At 33.3% G+C, this 14,402-nt stretch overlaps 1 protein-coding gene across 1 annotated transcript in view; it reads right to left on the bottom strand.

The window, feature by feature from the left end:
- Positions 1 to 921: 921 nt before the first annotated feature.
- Positions 922 to 14,402, bottom strand: part of LOC126834502 (UNC93-like protein) — a 36,739-nt gene continuing 23,258 nt past the window's right edge. The window contains exons 6-7 of the mRNA XM_050566464.1: positions 2,418 to 2,774; positions 922 to 1,813 (exon numbers count right to left, since the gene is read on the bottom strand). Of these exons, the coding sequence (XP_050422421.1) occupies positions 2,455 to 2,774 (320 nt within the window). The 3' untranslated portion in view covers positions 922 to 1,813; positions 2,418 to 2,454. The remainder of the gene's footprint in view (positions 1,814 to 2,417; positions 2,775 to 14,402) is intronic.

Genomic DNA, 14,402 nt, shown 5'->3' on the forward strand with positions numbered 1-14,402 from the left:
ACTGTGTTTTTATTTTTAAACACAAAAAAAAACCTAAAAATCTGAAAGCTGCAGGAATCGTTTGAGCACAAGTTACGTACTTTAAACATGATTTGTATTTAAACTATTTTTATAATTTTTATTTTTTCGACAACATTTAATATATTGGCTTGTAAGTATTGAAAGCTATAGATTATAAACTTTAAAGTGTCGACGTCGAGTATAATATGATATGGTGTTAACAGTCAGTAGTCAACCAATCTACAATAGCGTAAGTAGTAACCTCAAGTCATGTAAACAATATAAAATAGTAATTATTATGAGTTAATCGGGAAAAATTAGTCTTGCATTATTGCTTGTTAGCGAGAACTTTTAATATATTATATCGATCATAATTCATAATATTATGCTTAATATAGTTACAGTTATCATAGTATTATTCTTGTTAATAACTGTTTTTATTACCGTACTAACTCACTACTATTATTCAGGATTTTAGGTTTTTGTCACTGAATATTAAATTATAATAAGAGCACATTAAAAGGCAAAAGCACGTGTCATATAAATTGCTGTTGCAATTGATAAACATAAATAAAGGTGATAACAATGAGGAGTTTGTGGGTAACAGTACACAACAAATGGAGGTTGAGTACAGTGTTGTGCAACCTTGAGGTAAACGAATACTTCAATAAATTATTTTAGCTAAAATTTTTCAGTCAAATTTCAATAATCGTTGTTGGGACGTAGTCATTTGTATTTACTTATGATTATACTGAAAACGGTTAATACTATACGTTATGATTATTGTAATCATATTGTTTAGAATTTTTTCATACCACATTTTGTTTAACATATTTTTAATATTTTTTATTAATATTTATTAAAATCATTAACACAAAACACAATAGTTTTTATCATATATATATGTATATTTTTTTTATACAATCTAATATAATATTATACACATTTTTGTTACGAGATAAATCGCATCACAGTTGTTGCTGATGAGGATTATACCTACGACTTTTCGTTTCTACATAATACAACTAGTTTACCATACGAATATTAAACAATAATGATATATGTATAAATAGCTTGTGTATCGTATACACGCGCAAAGAGTAACAACAATTACAAAAAAAAAAAAAAGGTTTTACTATCTACTTAACCATAAAAATTAATACTTTTTGGACGAGGAGCGTTAACTTGATTGAAAAATATTTTTAAGTAAAGTAAAATAAAAGTATTTTTGACTAACTACGCGATAATCGTGCTTACACTATTTAATCGTATACTTATCAACTAAATTTAGTAATATAGTAATAATAATATAAATAACTTAAACAAGATATATCGAATGTTGCATAGCTGCAAACTACCTACTTGATAGTTAGTAATAAACTTTCTTTCTTTTTAAAATCTAGATCACTTTTACTACAAAAAAAAAATCAATAGTACAATAATAATAACAACAACTATTTTATTGTTATATTAATTATAAAACAATAAAATCGCCTTGTATATGCACAGGGCGATTTCTAAATTATACATGTATGTTTATATTATTTAAACTATGTAAATATACATAATTCATGTTGACGATGTGGTATAAATACTATGTACAAAATGCGGTAAATAAATTAAAGAATATTGGTAATAAGTGTAGTATGCGTACTACGTTTACACTAATTTTAAGGTCATTGCGATCCGAGTCCTAATTTTAATAATAAAACTAAAATAATTTCATATTATTTTCTACTTCAAAGTGATAATGACGTCCGTAGAAACTGAGCATCTTGATGGTTTCACTATAAGCACACAGTGCTAACCAAGTCTGCAAAAAAAAAAATGTTCTCAATAATTAATTTCTGTGGTGTGTTGTTATATTTCAACTATATTAAAAATATAAAATTGTTTAGTATTTATGCAATATAATTACACTATTAGGACAATACAATTAAGATTTGAGCTTTCTTAAAAGATGCACCTCAACTAATAATTCTTTGGATAATTGATTCCGCTATTTCAAACTCTAGACCATTATTGACATATCTTCAGTTAAAAAAAAAAAAAATGTTTATAATTTTTTATTGATTTTTATTTTTATTAAATTTTTATTTTCTACGCTCGTCATTATTATATGCATTTTTATTGGCGATTGATCATCTCATTTGTTTCAAATAAAAAAGGTATCAAGCCAACTCATTTTTAGACTGACTCATTTCAAATTGAGGACAATGGGTCTATAATTACTAGACATTATTAAATTCATTAGAGTCATCGTTCATACTATAGGGAGTCTTGTTTTTGCGCCTAACCCTCGTATACCCTAAGTATCAAAACTTCGGTCTAATCTGATTTGAAAAAAAAGAATAACAACGGCACTGGAAGCTACGACAATAATGAGTTGTAGTATTATACATGAAAACTATGCGTACCTGTTAATATTTATAATTTTTCTTTTTTTTTTCTTTCTTATAAATGTGTCACTATGATTTCATCGTCAATGTCGTCCTTCTCGTCGTCCGTCTCGTTTACAATCTCATCGGGTAGTGGCTCGGACTTGGGGTCGTCGGCCAGCCTCTTGAGCCTCCTGGCTTTGATGCTGTGCCTGATCTCCACGATGATGTAACCGACGAATCCTATGACCAGCACAACGCCCATCACGTACAGCTTCTTCCTGGCGCACAGGTGCGTGCTGTAAGCATATGCCACCACGAACCCGGCAGACTCCCACAGCCGGTAATTGCTGAACGCCGCCTCTTTGTTGCGCCTGAACAGCGTACCGTAAATGCCTGTGACAAAAATATACAACCCAAGTTCAATGCAAATGTAGTATGTGATCAGTCGTGCAAAACAACAGGAATGATCAAAGAAGATATTTGGGCAAAAAGAGTAAAGTGAAGTAGGACGAGTTGGAAATGGGTGTGTAATGTTCGGATGTTGTGTGACAGAACGGTACCATTTACTTTTTATTATTATTATTTTTTTTAATTTACAATCTGTTAGTTTAAAACAAAAAGTAAATTTGACCTATTTCAAAAATGTCGGTTTTACCCATCTAATAATATTTCCTACGAAATTATTCCTTGCAAATTGATACGTTTCCTCAACAGTGATAAATGTATTGCTAATGAGAATACTTAACGGAGAGTAGTAATGAAGGTTTTGTTAAACTTTTTTTTTCTTTCTAGCAAGCATAACATTTTAAAAGTTTCCTTCCCGATGAGTCATATCCGTTTTCTAGTGTACTTGATTTACACGTTAGTTCTAGAATCTAGTTTTACATTTTAATGTGTCAATATGCCATCAGACGTTTTTTTTGTATTACAAACAATTTTGGAAATTCCGTCTGTTCGAAAAAGATACGTGTATAATATGTATTACACAATGGGAGTCTTAATTAAAGGAGTGTATGGTGAGTACCGCCGCGCCGTCAACCGGTAATATGCTCATGTTTTAGCAAAGCCCGAGATTTTTTTTTGTCTACCTACTACGATTTAAAATATTCATTATTAATTAGACATTCAGACACGCAGGGCCATTCTGAAAAATTTACGCTGAATCAAATATATCATTTTTATAACTATTTAAAAATCGAATATTAAATACAATGTATTTCAATGAGAAATATTTGATTCATTTAATGAAATTATTATTAAATAATTGAATTAAATAAGATATGAGCATTGCAAAATATTTTTACAAAATATAAACTTTTAGTTTTAACGAAATTAGTAGTTTGGAAAACAAACATAATGTTTACTTTTGCGATAATTACAAACAATAATATATTAATAAAAATTTGCAAGTTTAAATAAACCCTCAGTTTATTAGTTGTCTAAAATTATTTTACATATTATGTATTATGGACGGCCCCAGATTTTTACAAGAACAGAAAGAACATGTGCACTTGTCTCTAAGAATGTAAAGTCTGTAAAGAATATAATAAATAAATGAACATCTGATTCAGATGATCTGAATCAGATGTTCATTTATTTATTTCTAACACTACGACCGAAATAACTATTAGACCAGCGCTTAGGGCCTAGGAAAATGTACAGGGTAATGATAGCCACAAATCACAATAGTTGGGCCCATGCTATGGTCTTGTGAATTGAATAACGTGAAAAGAATACAAGAGAACTTAACAATCATTGAAGGCCTTATAGGTATTTCTTACTTTAAAAATTGCATACTAATGTAGGGCAATTTTATAAAAAATGTATTATAATACATACAATTAATAAAATATGTCAGATCCATTTTATTTATTCTCTATTCAAGACCCACGGGCCCGACTACTGCTGTTGGTCGTGGCCTTTTAATTGTTTCCTATGCTCAACACACTGCTCCTATAGTGCATGTAAATGATTCCGGTCTTAAAATTTGTTGGTAAATAATTGGCCCTTATATTTTTGAGGTCAAGTTGGCGTGCACATTCTGTCCTGCATAAATCTGCGGGCCTCCCATTGTAAATTTACCGTACAATTACTTGTTGTCAAATTATAGACGACACCTTATATTTTGTAGTTTTTTTGTCATCCCAATATTGTTTAATTTTTTTATTTATTAATAACATATCTGAGGCATTTTTCAGTGTGAATTTTGTTTCCCTCGTTTGAGAGAAAATTTTTTTACCCTGTGGAGCGATACATATTAGCATATCGTTATATTAACATAGACGGTTCGCTGTAGGTATATATAAGCCGGCACGCGTACCAATGCAATGCCTACTATACAAGGTACTTGCTCTAATCGTCATTCTTTTCACTCAATAATAATGATTATTAAAATTATTATTAGGAACGGCCTCGCCTCGATCCACCCCCGTAGCTTTCGATAATACAACATCATCGCCATGACTATTATGGCAACACATTAACGTGGCCCGTTGTAAGGCTTTTGACAACGTACGCGAACACTGCCATGCCGGTAACTACATACATACAACATAATAATATTATAAATGGGCCAAAACGACGACGGTAGGGAGCCATTGTTTTGCCAGAAACGTTAGCGGGAAATTATGCATGCTGAAAAGATCGGAACCACACATAGATACTTGGAATGTACCTATACAATACGTGTACACTGTACATGACGTATAACACAAAATTACGCAGTATAGATTCTACACATACACACACTTGCCACGATTTCGGTGCCTTACAATCGTCCGACCATTTAACACCGAAGTCTGAACCGTCATCATGACTTGTGCAAGAGGTACATCGAATCGTAGCAAAGAAGAGCAACTTGTGTTTGTACTTTTTGTATTAAGTACGAAAAGTCTTGACTTTTGAACCACTATAAAAGCTATGGTTTTATTTATAAATTACATGTTAAATATTGTTTTAATCATAACTGCGTTTTCAAACGTAAAATGAAAATAAAAATCAAGAAAAAAAAATTTAAGAGTACATACGTTTGTTGCAGTTTACAGTGCGTGTGTAAATTGTATAAAGTCCCATAGAAACCCAATGACAGAAAATATGTTAAAAAATGAATCGTATAACTTCGGAATTAATTTATAATAATAAAAAAAATATTTTTTATTAAATCATATTAGCTTGATCATTTTTAGATACGTCATCTATGTAGTTAATATTGACAACACGGATGGATCCGAAAATGATCAAGCGAATAGTTCTATCCATGAAAGTTTTAAAAAATTTATAACAAAAAAAAAAAATTTGTCAGAATAGTTTTTTGGGCAATGATGAATTATTATATATAAATTGTTTAAGTCATTAGTCGTTAAATAACAGCTATCGTATCGAAGCTAAAAAATAGGTGTTTGTAAAAATTTAGGGTAGGTGAAGTTAAGGACCTGTCTGCTTCTGTGTCATCAAACATTTATTTTTACATAGCTGTATAGTTTTACATTATTTATTTTAGTTTTTCGTCTTAATCTTAAGCATAACAGCTGGTGTGACCCTAAGCTTGCAGAGTCACGCGTCGTGGGATCAAGTCGGATTTTGTCTATTCAGTGTCAACCGCTTCATATGTGGTGCCCGGGCTAATGCGAACAACGGTTCTCGTTTGGAATTATTAGGTATATTGAACGAGTTTATATTTTTGTTTTAACAGGCATAAGGTAATAATATTACCTATGAAGTTTATTGTCATTCGCTGTGTTGCCGTAATGAAATATTGCACGCAGAGTTTTGGAAAGTCCTTACCGGTATTTACTAGTTCTGTGTGTGTATGTAATATTATATCATGTACAATACTCATTCTAATGACATATTCTTCACATATTATCATTATTATTGTATTTGCGCGCGGTTCTGGTCGGTAGCTCTTTAATGATAAGGTGTATATTGAAGCAACAATAATAACAATTATTGTCGTAGCCTCGTTGAAAAGAACAAAAAATAATAAAATAATTGCACAACCCTATAGATTGTGATTATTCCGCTTTTATAGACTTTCAAAAGAGAAGGCGCGTTACCATATAATATAATATTATAGTATATTATCTTTCAACCGTGCTTAACCGTTTGCAGCTGTACCGTGTAAAACAGTCGGCCGTGAACGCGATAAAATGTCATTTGCCGGACAGTCCAAGACCGCTCTAATACAATAATAAAGTGCCAGGTCGGGTTGGGCTAGGTTAAGCACGCGAAGATAACTTACGGATTAAATTCTACAAGACCCAAGGTAATACGCATGAGCGTCCATTAAACGTTGAAGCATTTTAGTTCTTCCTATATGCAGGAGTGGAGTGCAATTTGTCGGGTGTTCGAGATAAACATAAGACAACAGCTAGCAATATGAAAATATTAGAATTAAGTTTTTACTTCAATAAAATTGTGTTAGCCAACACAGGAAAACTATTGTACAAAATAAATAATTCTAAACTCGACAGCCTAAACCTGCAGATAAGTGCAATAGGTCGATTTTGAGGTTTTGAACGATAAGCGGTGGTTTGGATTTAAATTTTCTAAGTCAAAATAATATTACGACAGTGATTATTATAGTTATTTAAATTTTTGCTATTGCTTATTCTATAATCCGTTCAAAACAAAAATATATGACTTCAATGGAGTTTAAATTGTTGATTACCAATATTATTCATTCAAATAACAAGTATGACGTTTATTATTTATCACAACAATTTGTTTTACAAGCAGTCTATCATCATGCGACAGTCCGCTATACAGTAGGAAGTTTTACTATACCGCACGTGTGAAACGGCCTATAACGATGTATTCGAAAGTATTACCGCCTTGTCCTGGCAGACATGTTTGCAAACTTTGGCTATTAGCTGACAATAGTACCTGTCTGACAGTGTATGTATATTATACTAAGATATGCCACGCAACGTTGTTTCATCGAGATGGCATTATTATGATTACAATACCGCGGTTCCTGGGAACCGAGACTTCCTGCTGAACGGCAACTTGCATGCATTATAATATGAACGGATTTGCATAGTCTGCAATCCGCCCGAATTTTCTTTTAATTCGTTTATTAAAAGACCACACTTAAATAATTACATCAACCCTTATTGTCACATATGAAAAATAACCGCAGCGTTGAGAATCATAGAAAAGCATAAGGTCAGGGAGTCGACTCCCGCCACCTATCGCTGTCTTGAACCGAGTATTTATCTTTCAATCCGGCCACTGATTTCTACGTTTTCAGAATTATCTTCATAACGGTTTTAACAAAATCAACTGGACGTGTTAGGTATATTGCCTTATGCATGCGCATTTCTGCTATTTAGTCATCGTCTGGAACCTTGACCTCGTTATGCAAAACGTTGAAAATTGGCATAAGAGGAAAACAAAAACATCATTAAGTAAAAACGAACGCCAACAACGGCCAACGTACGTCGAACGCCGTTAGTCAAAAGTGATGCATGCGTGTGCCATGAGTTGTGATTCGACTTTATTTTACAAGGTGTTCCTGAGGTCGATGTCACACTATATTATAATAGCAGTCATACACTCTGGAATTTCCAAATAACCCTCTTTGTTTTACCAGTTAAAAATGGGTATCATTGCCTTCGGATTGAACGTCCAATATACAACGTTATCCGGTAAATCTCAGACAATCATATACAAAGTGCTTTGTAGGTACAACAACCTACTGTGATTATTTTGAATCAGTCTTCTGTTTCTTTCTTAGAATATAGTATAAATCTAATCGCTCGTCAGTGGGTACTATTTATTAGTCACCGAGAAGTAATTAATATATATTTACCTATGTGCAATTAGCAATCGAACGCGTAACCTTTTGAAGGAAATCAAATCTATATGTAATGGTATAATAGTTACAGTAACATCCATTATATAGTTACATGACGGTGTGAGTGCAGATAGTGTAAGACTATACGTGTATACTTGTGTGTGGCGGCCGGTGCGAAGAGGTTGATGATCGTGCGCACGTACAAGTGACGACGATGAAAACTTATATTATTATGTAGAAGAACGGGTCAAAGATCAACTCTGTGGGATATTCTCTTTGGTGGCGGTCACAATGGCGTTTGTGTGTGCCCCTCGTCAAACGGCACGGCTATGGAGTTTGCACGCGGAAAGCCACACATATTCGACCAGCGTTTGGCAAGTCATCAGACCTAATGGTCCATTGTACGATCCACATCTCGTCATCATAATCGCCAACAGCATTTTATTTAATATTTTCCCCCCCACTGTCTTATGTGTATGGCGGCAACGTCGCGACGGCTAATCAACAATTTGTAAAACGCAACCAACTATCGGCCAATTATTGTGATTGTCGTTTCCATTGCATTGTATTAATTACGTGCGTGTATTAATTTAATACTTAAGTGTGTTTAAACACAGATCGTGTGTTCGGAAATAGTCGGCCGAGTGATTCACAACAGAGAGACGAATTGCAGGGTGTAAAACATGCGACACCGATAACAGGCTAAATTGCATGCCTATATGCGCGACTAGTAGATTTTAAATTGGAATTTGTATTTTCTAGTATATGTATAAAAAAAAAATAAGAGATCACTGTATCTCAACTATATATTTCTTCGTAATTTATAGCATATTTAAAAAAAAATAATCAAATATAGAAATTGTCACAGAAACATCACTTTCCATCAAGTTTTATGAGACCTATCTCACCTATTTCACTTGCATTTAATATATTGTACACTCTTCGTATGTACACTATGCATTTTGTAAGGTTTAAAACGTGATTTATGTACACGATGACGGTCATGTCTTTTGATGTTTCCTATGTAGGATGTACATATAATATGACATACGAGTATTGTAGTAAATAACTGCTTATTCGTTTTATAGGTACATTTTCGCTTAATAAATGAGTAACGTGGAAGAATTCGCTTTCGATGATATAACCGCGCGCGATAATATATAATTGCATTTGCCCGTTTATCGTTGTTTTGCGTGTCGATACACCGAGAACGCGTTCGACTCGCTTGTAGTAATAATATATACAATACAATATAATATAGACGGTGTCTACTTAAATTACTTATCAATGCTAACAGTCGTTAATGCGTAAACACAAACCATCACGACACACATATGGAAATGCAGCGCATACTCGGTATAATAATTATGCCACAGCCAAAACAGATTCTTTTGGCGTGCCGCATTTTGTTCTTTATTGTTATTTATGTTTATAATACCTATGGTGAAAAATGATTATTGTTTACAAAAGCTTTACTTCAGGTCTTGAAGAGTCAATGGCAGTTTTTGGCAAAATGAGCGTTAGACCGCTATACAAATGTAGGTAAATTATAATATCCTTCATATTATGTAGATACAAAATATGACCCTATCAGGACATTTACTCCACTACTATAATATTAAACAAAACATATCCACATAGTTCAATTAGCCAAACATTATATTCGTGTGTCAAATTCATATAAAACTCTCGAGTGACTTCAGACGGCTTTGGCCTCTGAGCTCTCTGTAATTGCGCCCCAAATTCATTAGTAAAAACTTTAAAACTCGTTTGCTAAAAGTTACACAAATCGACATTGGATCATTTATATTCAATGTAAAAAATAATTTAAAAAGTAAAATAGTTAAATGCAATAAAAAACTTGGTGCTTAGAGCGCAAAAAAAATAAAAGGTAAAAATATTCACTAGAACAAAAGTTATTTAATTTGTCGAATCATTGTGGGACACTCTGTATTGATATTCGAGCAGTTATCTTATCATGTCTACACTTCTGGACGATGGTAAAATATTTAAATTAGAAAGCAACGGTTAGTGGATTTGAAAGGGTAGGAAATAACAATGAAGCAAGATAACATTTTTGAAAAAAATAATTCATTTGCTTTTGTAATAAATTACAGGATTTTATGTTCAGTGATTTAACGGCGTGAAGTTTATAATAATTGGAATATAATTTTACTATCACCTCGTTATGGAAACGATAAATACTGATATTATGTATTATAATATATATTATTTATAATCGCTTATAGTTAGTTAATTTTTTTTTTGTTATTTTTTTAGTTGATAAGCCTTAAGCGCTATATTTTATTACAAACACAAACCATATGAATAGAATGGTGGCCGGTAATTAAATCGCATCCCCAAGGTTAAGTATACAAAAGTTTACACGATCATCGACATCGTAATCATTACCTGTTCGATGACACATTATTATAATTACTCCTGTTCTTTTATAATGCTAGGCTTTTTTTTCTCAACAAATTTTTTTTTATTGCCTTATTATTTGTGATAAACCTACCGGAGAAACCCTGAAACGATTGTAAAAAATTACCGAAACGGAACCGTGCTTATCTAGTTACGAAAAAAAAAAAAGAATAACAATAATAAAAAAAAAACTGTCAAAAAATAAAAATATATCCGCGGTTGAAACGGATAGTATTAAAACCTAAGATCTTCGTGCAGATAGAACCTGTACTATACATTTTGATATATTAATTATGTATAACAATTAACAAATATTTTCTACTAGTTATACAACCCGGAAACATTGTTGCTATCTTCAAATAACCGTCATCGACGGAGTCAACATTTTATAAACAAGTTTATTGAGTATTATACATATACTAACATATTGGTTAGTATTATACTTGACGCTTAGTTTTTGCAACAAAAAAGAATGACATTTCCTCCGTTCGCACGTTGCTTACTGCTATCGTTGAATTGAATTACTCGATAAATTTCATCCAAGATTTTTTTTTTTATAACTATCCAACACACGTGTTAAGTATAAAAATAATATTATGCTAAATTGATTGCATTGTTTTTCGATTTAGTATACAATACAATATATAATATAAGGCACGTACGGCGCGTGGCGAATAATGCGCGTTCTATAAATAAAACTAGTAAAAACAATAGCGCCGGCGGATAGTTGATAAATAAGGTAAAAAAAAATGTCAAACGATTATACAGGTTTCGATGAAGCTTTGAGCCGTGGCGAAGAGAAACTACCAGCAAATTCTCTGTTTTTGTATAAAATATAGAAAATGTGTAAAATGTAAATGTATAAAAATTAGCTGACGGCCAGTGACGGCCTTTGTTTAAATTGCACCTACATTGTACATAAAAAAATTGCCTATAAAAAAACTAGGAAATTAAAAGCGACATGTACATGCTAAATCTTAGCGCGGGGAGTTTGCAGTCAGTCACGCGATTTCCTTGGGACGAGTCCGAAGAAAGTAATAATAACTTCAGAAGGATATTGTGACTGGTAGACTTCTAACAATTAAGATAGACTAACATAGATTCATTGGTATACATTTCAAAAAGAATTATTAAATAATACACTGAAAATTTAAAAAAAGAAAAAATATTAAGGAATCATCAACTGCGATTAAAATTTGTTTGGAGTTCATTTATTACATGTTTACATGACTTGAGGTTACTGCCGCGTATATTATGTAATATGTATTAAACGCTTCGATCGAAACGTCTTCTTATTTTTTAGGGCTGCGGTTCATTGAATAGTTTCTGTCTGCACATTTTATTCGTAGTGAAATATCGAACATGAACAGAGCTGCGTCTGAGAATGAAGGTCGGAGGATTGTTGACAGACCAGTTGGCTGTCAACCTATTTACAATGGAGTAACCTCAAGTCATGTAAATAATGTATAAATACTATAATTATCCAGTAATCGTTGCGGTTAAAAATAGTCATGTATTGACGTTAGTTAGCTAGAACGGTTAATATATTATTATGATATGCAGAATTCGGTCATGTCACTGTTTTTATTTTTATTCGTTGTTAAATTACACGTCGTACGGGCATAATTGAATTTTTATTAAGTATTTAACGAATCATCAAATGTGTTGTAGTCGTTTCACTAAAGCGTAAAATTAGGTGGTTTGAACGTGTCACGAGGAGAGGTTAGGATGAAGCAGAATGGCCAATTGAAATTAATGTAGACGACAGAGAGCTAGTGGAATGCAAAAATATGGTTGGACGCAATTGAGAGGGACTTGAGGGTAGTCAATTCGTGCGTGAGTGGGACATATTGTGACAGAGCATGTTGACTGCCCGGGCGAAGGTTGAGGATTAGGGTGGCCTATCACAAACGTAGAATAAGAAGACTTGGCTTAACTTTAGATCATTAATGCATTTATAATGATCCAACCAAGACTATTTTTTGAGTCGTTATACACGAGACTCGAAGTAGAACCGGCGGGTAATTGAGGCCTCGCTTTTTCAAATTCCAACTAATTTACTCAAAATGCAACTAAACCAAAATCATTTACATCAGTTACTTTTATGTAAAAACATTGTGCCTTATCGGTTATCCTAACTTGAACGGGTTCGTCCGGTTTTCTACATAAATAAACAATTTTATATTTAGATTGGATTTTGTTCAACATGATACCTATCTTAAAATCAGAGATAGGGAGAGTAGAGTTCTGTTTTTGCTCCCTCTCTCTCGCACTCTGTACGCAGATATGTCCATTACCGTTTCCGTTGAAGCGAACACACACTGCACACAATATAGGTATCGAAACGACTCGAACGCGTATTGCGTGTGGGAAAAGTTGACATTTTCTGAAATATGTCCTCAGCGCTGTTGATATAATTATTATTGTTGTATATAATATATATTTTACACTTTCAAGGGCGACGTTTTCCTTGACACTGCGTCGCGTGCACGTAAGCGGCACGCGACCAAACAAATTTGTTAACATATTATATACACATGTATTTTGATGTTTCCAACTTGATGATAATAATTGGCAATCGGTCACCGCCGCCTCCGGAAACGAAATTAGCGGATATATTATTATGTACATGATGTAATGATGTATTACGCAGAAGTTAAGCGGCTCGGCGTTTCAGTTAAAGTTTCAACCGTGCAAACTATCAATGGAACTGATTGGTTATCCAAATACTTGATGAAATTTACTGGAAAAATATGCTAATTTAAACAAATCATCAGGTGGCTCGCAAGTGCTGTCTAGTGCAGGAACGTTCTACACCCTTCACGATATTTTTTCCTTCTTCCACAATTTTGTCATCTCAATCTCAATTAAGTCAATTTGAACGAGTTCAACTTTCGTCTTATACCAGTTACCTTTACCGTACTGGGTTTTCTGATAGAAAAGAAAAATTTTTTTAATTAAATATCCACTATATTTTATCGAATCTCTTCAAACTTTGGACTCCTCCTCGGCTGTATTGCACCGACACATTTTCGAGTACCTCTCTGCTTGGACATACTGTGAACCCGCCGTTGTGATTAGACTTGATGGTCGAGGAAAAAAAAAATCTTATACGACTATTATGAGTTTAACCCACGTTTAACGAACCAACGATAATCGCGTTCCGTACATACAGTAATAGCGGTATACCTATATATCGTACCGCTCCTCGGTATTGTCTATCGCCGTTCGAGATTTTCGGCTCGCCGTTCTTTTAATTCCCAATACAATACACGATGAGTGTGTATACAGTACATAGGTATAATATACAGTATACACACTACATAGGTATAATAATAATAAATACAATATCCTGTACGAACGGACGATGGCACGCGCCCAACAACAAACGACCGGACCGCGTGTCCGCGGGTACATTAAACTTTTTTTCGATGGCATTAAAATAATATATTGTGACGGAATTGCAAAGCGGTTGTCGCGGTCACAGCCGGCGGAGAAAGTCTTTTATGTATACTTAAACAACGAAATAATAATACTTAACAACGATATTATTTTCCAATCGCGGAGGCGACGGCAAAAGTGTCGTTCTGCGACCTCTGCTTACCCTTGACGAAATCGAAAATCCAATCGCCATAATATCTATCGATCAGCGGGAATCCGCCGGTGCGGATCCTTTGAAAACCCGTCTTCATTGTACTCGGATAACATTTATATATTATCATTAGCACCATTATTATAATATTATATTATTGTTATTATTATTATTATTATTTTTATAACCGTACGCACGATCGCTCGCG

Source organism: Adelges cooleyi, unplaced genomic scaffold (genome assembly GCF_023614345.1).
Source record: "Adelges cooleyi isolate 19-005CV unplaced genomic scaffold, UGA_ACOO_1.1 ACOO_flye_CR_arks_rails_tigmint_CR_PRNA_21, whole genome shotgun sequence".
In the NCBI taxonomy this organism is placed as follows: Eukaryota; Metazoa; Arthropoda; class Insecta; order Hemiptera; family Adelgidae; genus Adelges; species Adelges cooleyi.